This window comes from Exserohilum turcica (assembly GCF_000359705.1).
Source record: "Exserohilum turcica Et28A unplaced genomic scaffold SETTUscaffold_22, whole genome shotgun sequence".
NCBI lineage: Eukaryota > Fungi > Ascomycota > Dothideomycetes > Pleosporales > Pleosporaceae > Exserohilum > Exserohilum turcicum.
In genome coordinates this window covers 357,340-364,567 of record NW_007360048.1, presented here as the reverse complement: position 1 = coordinate 364,567, position 7,228 = coordinate 357,340, and the positions used below count along the sequence as shown (strand labels likewise).

General features: G+C 46.2%; 2 protein-coding genes across 2 annotated transcripts; one reads left to right on the top strand and one right to left on the bottom strand.

The window, feature by feature from the left end:
- Positions 1-504: 504 nt before the first annotated feature.
- On the top strand, positions 505-1,071 carry SETTUDRAFT_28783 (uncharacterized protein; the record flags this gene model as incomplete). The annotated part of the gene is made up of 1 exon (XM_008028074.1): positions 505-1,071. The coding sequence occupies one exon, from the start codon at positions 505-507 to the stop codon at positions 1,069-1,071; it is 567 nt and encodes a 188-aa protein (XP_008026265.1).
- Positions 1,072-5,598: 4,527 nt separating this feature from the next.
- SETTUDRAFT_169450 (uncharacterized protein) lies at positions 5,599-6,550 on the bottom strand. The gene is made up of 2 exons (XM_008028167.1): positions 5,961-6,550; positions 5,599-5,864 (listed from the first exon to the last, which is right to left on the bottom strand). Exons 1-2 carry the CDS (start codon positions 6,454-6,456, stop codon positions 5,857-5,859), a joined length of 504 nt encoding a protein of 167 aa, XP_008026358.1. The 5' UTR covers positions 6,457-6,550; the 3' UTR covers positions 5,599-5,856.
- Positions 6,551-7,228: the final 678 nt, after the last annotated feature.

The following is a 7,228-nucleotide window of genomic DNA, read 5'->3' as shown; positions in this document are numbered from 1 at the left end:
CCTTGACGCGGGATGACGGGGTTGAGGGCCAACCACGTCCACGTCAGAAGGTAATGGCTATCGCGGGGCTAAGAGTCACGTGATGTGCCATCCCGCCAAGGCTGGCCATCCAGGATGGCAGCGTACACTGGGATGGCAGTGCCATCACAACCATCCCGCCAAGATGGGATAGACGGGATGGCAGGACCTAAGGCAATGGGTATAAGAATGTGTTGGATTTCATTATTACACTCGTTGTGGTCAACTCAGAATAGTTCATCTCTTACACAGATTGATACTAGTTATTCTATCTTAGTATAGAATTGATTGTTTACTCTTTTGGTTAAATCCTATAACTCTTTTCCATACGGCATACTACGAACAATCGCACGGCTTACCGCTTAAGTCTACTCGCCCTAACTCGGACCGAGATTAGAGAAGTATAGCCAAACCCCGTGTAACACTTTGACCACCACTAGTCCCTGTGGAAGGATTAACCAACAGTACGCCCGATTAAGATTCAAGATGTCTCATAATCACTCTCAATCCCAAGCCAGTGCCGGCGGACCAGTACAAGGCCCCGGACCAGTGCCCCAACCAGCACTCGACGATGAGATGCTGACCCCGAGTGATGACGAAGACGACGACGACGCACGGAACTTACGAGAGTTGCGGAATCTTAGGCGACAGGCCACGATCACGCAGCGGCAGATGGCTAGCATGCAGGATATGATCAATCAGCTTTCGAGTCAGCTGATGGCCACCCCAAATGAGAAGAGATCCCTCACGAAGCCCAAGATAGCGGCACCTGAGAAGTTCGACGGAACCTACACTGAATTATGGACATTCCTTACCAACATCGACCTGTACTGCGAGTACAATAGAGTACCAACAGACCAGGATAAGATCCTTGTGACAAGCACCTACATGAAAGGCAGGGCAGCCAAGTGGATAGAACCCTACGTCAAGGACTTCCTGAAGGACGCAGACAACCTAGGAACCAAAAGCGAAACCCGAGGAATATTCGGAAACTGGGACAACTTCAAGAAGGAAATAGGACGGATCTTTGGGGAAATAGATGAAAAGAACTAAGCAGAGAAGGCAATTACTCGCTTAAAGCAGACTAAGTCAGTCTTAGCATACACAGCAGAGTTTAAACAGCTATAGGCAAGAATTAATTAGGATAATGCTGCGCTATAAACCGTGTTTAAGGCAGGTTTGAAGGAAAATGTTAAAGACGGTCTTGTACACCACGAAAAGCCAGAAACGCTTCATGCTCTAATAGAGCTGGCCACGCGAATCGACCATAGGCTATGGGAACGATACGAGCAAAGAAAGCGCTCATTCCAGCCTACCCCGGCCAACACAAGGAAGCAACGTCATAGCAAAGATAAGGATAGCGACACTATTATAACAGGCAAGGTGCAAGAAAACAAGAGCCAAAACGCCTAAGGAAATCGCTAAGATAGCCTTTCTAAGGAAGAACGCTAGAAGCGTTATAACAACAAAGCATATCTCTAATGTGGCAAATAAAGACACTTTGCCAGAGACTACACTAACAAAGTTAAGCAAGCGATGGTCAAGATTAGGATGATTAGGTGCGGAACACCTTACCCACGAGATATGGAACCTAACGACACGCTAAGCGACCTGGACTTGTATGAGGAGGCACGACAGGAGTCAGACGAAGCCTTTAAGATGGTACAAGAAGCCGTAGGACTAAAGGACTTCAAGTGGGACGACCCACTGCCAATGGACCATAGGGTTGAAGGGGTAGAAGTACAACGCCGCCTAAGAAACCGACTATGCTAGATGTGCGGAGATGCCACACACCAGGCCAATAATTGCGCTCTCGAAGAACGAATCATCATCACAAGACCTAACTCTGAAGAGATTAGATATCAAGCAGTTCACGCGCAACCCAGCTTCAGAGATCCTAAGGCAGAAGTTAAAGAAAGGAGTACTCGCACGTTCAAGGAACAAATAGAGCAACACGAGCGCCTGCATTAGGTCGACTGTAAGACACAGTGCGACTACCACCTAAGGAAACGCGAAAGTACTAGGGACAATAAGGACGATTGCTACTATACGCAATTGTGGTACAATAAGTGTTAAGTAGATAGATGCCACATACACGCACAAGAAAAGCAGCAAGCACATTAGGAACTATGCTAGTTCTAGTGCAAGGATAATTGCGACTACTACAAGAAGCAACGAAGGAATGCTAGGAAGGTAGACGATTTCTACCACAGCACGATAACAGCGCAAGAGTGCACGGCAAAGAACTGTCGCATGCATCGCCGGGAGACGCCAAGAGTAACGACGACTCGGATGCAAGCCATATCAGCAGCGACAGCGGGACCGGTTCCCCACGAGTATATGCATTAGTCCTTCTGTTACGACTATGCATGCCAAGCGCATTTTAATGCTAAAATAGACAATGGGTGCTTCCCTAAGAGAAAGGGAAGGCAGTTAAAAAACTAGGATGCCGCTAGGGACAGGGTCACGCTAGTGTAGGCAGTCTGAAAACGACCTATATAGGAGTTAAGAGCGTAGGGACGCAGGATCTTAGACTCTAAGCGATAGTCCTCGTGAACGGACATCGTGTGACAGCGACTATAGACAGCGGTGCTGCACGAACCATGATCTCACCCAGGGTGGTGGAGATGCATGAGATACCCTACCGGACCAAGAAGGTGCCGATGCGAGCGGTATTAGCCGATGATAGCCCAATCGCGTACGGGAACGGCATGATAAGACTAGAGACCGAGCCAGTGCTAATAGATTTGGCAGGGACGGAAAGTCAAGAGATAATCAACATCATGGATCTTGGTGAAGAAGACATGTTAATAGGCTACGACTGGTTGTCGAAGCACAATCCGGCCATCAATTGGCGGAAACGAACGATACTCAGAAGAGAACCAGTGCACAAGGTTGCTGGAGTACGAAAAGAGACGAACCCGGTTATCCAGAGCTCACCCAAGGACGGGAGGATAGGTACGATCTCACCACATAAGATCGCGAGAATCTATGTGAAGGACCCTTAGAGAATAGGAGTCATTTAGATGCAGCAGGTCGCGACCACGAAGGAAGGACTAGCACCACAGTTGGCGATACCAACAGAATACCAAACGAACGAGTTTAGAGAACTGTTCGAGGAAAACGAAGCGACAGACTTAGCAAAACACTAGGACTAGGATCATGAGATCGTCCTCGAAGATGGAGCTAAGTTGAGCCTAGGAGGAATGTACCCTATAGGACCTGAGCACGACGCTAAGTTGCGGGATTACCTCTAGAAGAATTTGAAAAAGGGATTTATTAGACTAGGACATGGCCCAATAGCCTCTCCAATTCTGTTTGTAAAGAAGCCGAACGGGAAGTGGCGACTATGTGTCGACTACCAACAGTTGAACAACGTTACAGTTAAAAATTGGTATCCCTTACCACTTATAGGAGAGCTCATGGATCGACTCTAGGGAGCTAAGTGGTTTACGAAGTTCAACGTCCGCGAAGGATTCTACTAGATCAGAATCAAAGAAGGACACGAGTGGAAGACGGCCTTTAAAACAAAATATAGACTGTACGAGTATACGGTTATGCCGTTCGGATTGACGAACGCGCCGGCAACCTTCTAGTTAGTCATCAACAAGGCACTCCACGAGTATTTAGGAATCTTCGTTACGGCCTACCTAGACGATATATTAGTATACACCAACGGTACGCTAGAAGAACACGTTAAACATGTTAAGAAGGTACTGCGGAAGCTTAAGGAGTACAAGTTGTACTTACAGGCTAGCAAGTGCGAATTCTATACGAAGGAAACCAAGTACCTAGGCTTTATTATCTTAATAGAGGGTGTTAAGATGAATCTAAAGAAGATCTAGACTATATAGGAATAGCTAACCCCTAAAATAGTTAAGGATGTGCAATCCTTCCTAGGATTTGCGAACTTTTACTAAAAGTTTATTAGGAACTACTCCTAGATTACGACCTCTCTTACGGAGATTACGAAGAAAGAAGTTAGGTTTAAATAGACTTAAGAATGCTAAGAAGCGTTTAAGACGCTAAAGCAAGCATTCTTAGAGGCGCCTGTACTAGAGATGTACGACCTAAGACGAGAAACGCGAGTCAAGACCAACGCGTCAGATTATGCACTTGGAGCTGTATTGTCGCAGCAGTGCCTAGATAAGAAATAAAGACTAGTGTTCTACTATTCACGGAAGTTCTTAGGTGCGGAACTTAATTACAATATTCACGATAAGGAACTACTAGGAGTAGTCAATACCTTTAAACAGTGGGAGGTGCATTTGTTAGGCTTGCCCCACACGATCGAAGTGTTTTCCAATCACTAGAATTTAACAAGTTTCATAACAACCAAGAAACTCAACTAATAATAAGTCTAATAAGCTGAGTTGCTTGCTCAGTTTAACTTTAAGATCACCCACTAAGCAGGATCGCTCAACAGGGCAGCAGATGCTCTGAGCCGTAGGTCGGACCTACGGGAAGATGATCACAAGGAACCACACGATGCAGTATTCAAGCAGATGCCCGACGGCAGCTTGAGATATAACCAGCCGGAACTAGCTAAGGTAGCCAAGGTAGCCGCGCAGGTAGAAACCTTACAGCAGCAATGGCAGCAAAAGGCAGCCAACTGGCAATTCGAGCCCGACGCCGAAGGCTCCGATGAATTGTTACAGGACGAGCGAGAGTACCGAGATATGATTTCGAAGGATTGAACATATGTACCTCCACACATAAGATTAAGTCTTATTAAGGAATTACATAAGTCCCTAGAATATAGACATACAGGAACAGAGGAAATAGTTAGAAGATTAGCAAAGGTGTTCGCTATACCACGCTTGCGAGCGAAGGTGTAGGATACCCTAGGCAACTATTTAGCATGTCACCAAAACAAGCCCAAAAGACATAAGCCCTATGGCCTATTGCAGCCCTTATAGCCACCAACAAGACTATGGACTAGCGTTACGATAGACTTCATAGTAAAGCTCCCAGAATCGTTAGAACCTGGGTCTAACCGACTTTGCGACACAATATTAGTAATTGTAGACTAATTGACCAAGGCAGCGAAATTTGTGCCAACGAAAGAGGCTATTACGGCAGATAAGTGCGCGTACGAAGTCACGAAGGCACTAGTATCAGAGCGCGGGATGCCTGAAGAATTTATAACAGACAGAGATAAGCTATTTACGTCCAAGTATTAGGACACATTCCTGGCAAAATTAGGAACGAAGAAGAAGCTGTCGACTAGCTTCCACCCAGAAACAGACAGCCAGACGGAACGAACGAACCAGACTTTAGAGCAGTACCTAAGGATGTACGCCAACAAGCTACAGGACAACTAGGTTGAACTTCTGCCAACCGCGCAATTGGCCTACAATAGCTCAAAGTTAGCCACGACAAAGAAGTCACCTTACTACGCGAACTATAGGTATGAGCTAGTTGCTTACTAAGACCCTAAAGATATTGAGAGTATTGCAGTAGGAGTAGACAACAAAGCACGACTAATGCAAGAGTTGCATGTAGAACTAAGCAAGAGTATTGCTTAACGGAACCTTACAACAGCACGAGCTGTAAATAAGCAAAGGATTAAGGGACTAACCTTTAAGAAGGGGGACAAAGTTTTCTTGTTAAGACAAAACCTGAAAACTAAACGACTATGCAGAAAATTAGACAACCTCCAAGTAGGACTATTTAAAATCCTAGAGGAAGTTAGGAAAGTAAATTATAAGTTAGAACTCCTACTAGGCATGCAAATTCACCCTGTCTTTCATAAGAAACTACTAGAAAGAGCACCTCTAGACGCCGAGCTAGCAACGGATATAGAGCTTGAAGACGATGAGTACGAGGTCGAGGAAATCAAAGACCTACGGAAATTTGGTAGTTAGTGGAAATACTTAGTTAAGTAGCAAGGATGGCCTAAAAGCTATAACACTTAGGAACCTAAAGGAAACCTAACGAACTGCAAGTCACTAGTACGTGAGTACTATTAGAAACATCCACAGAGGCGAGAATTGGATTCTCGTAGGATAGGAAGAAGTCAAGGGACAAAGGATCGAAAGAAGAAGAATCAGCCTGTAACCAGCCTAGGTCAGTCGACTGTGCGGGTAGCGAAGGTCCGGTTGATGGAAGGTCCGTACCAGGGGCAGAGCTCCCCTCGGCTTTCTCTTTCGCACGATCCTGGAACTCCAGAATGGCAAGATCACGACGAGCGAAAGACCGCTCTCGAGATTTCACCTTCAAGAGTTCACGACGAAGACGCGCAGCGGCCTCCTCGGCCCGAGCAACCTCGAGCTCCTTCTGCTCACGCTCTTGCTGCACCTTCTCCCACTCTTCCTTAGAAACAAACAGACTACACTTAGCTTTCACGGAAATACAACTAGCGCAACGCCCAGTGGCGGTATCTACGAAACAACGAAGGTTCTTCTCTTCACAACGAGAACAGCGATAAACAGTCATCTCGTTCCCCTACTCTACTACACGATCAGCACGGGAATAACGCTCTTCGTTTGACTTTTGAGCGCGAACACGGGTACGGGAAGACGGGACCTTGGGCATGGTTAGGAAGGCTGGAGAGAATGGACGGAAGCGAGGGCCCGGGGCCCACCGACCTTATATGCAGCCAGCGCTTCAACACGCGGCACGGCAAAATGATATTCCAGGGTATCGGGACGATACACCTAAGAGGGGGGATAATGTTACTTGTAACAAGAAGGATTCTCTCCTTGACGCGGGATGACGGGGTTGAGGGCCAACCACGTCCACGTCAGAAGGTAATGGCTATCGCGGGGCTAAGAGTCACGTGATGTGCCATCCCGCCAAGGCTGGCCATCCAGGATGGCAGCGTACACTGGGATGGCAGTGCCATCACAACCATCCCGCCAAGATGGGATAGACGGGATGGCAGGACCTAAGGCAATGGGTATAAGAATGTGTTGGATTTCATTATTACACTCGTTGTGGTCAACTCAGAATATTTCATCTCTTACATAGATTGATACTAGTTATTCTATCTTAGTATAGAATTGATTGTTTACTCTTTTGGTTAAATCCTATAACTCTTTTCCATACGGCATACTACGAACAATCGCACGGCTTACCGCTTAAGTCTACTCGCCCTAACTCGGACCGAGATTAGAGAAGTATAGCCAAACCCCGTGTAACACTCTTAGTATTTATACTTATTAGTACTTATAAGTAATAAATATTTATAATAAACTTACTTTTACTT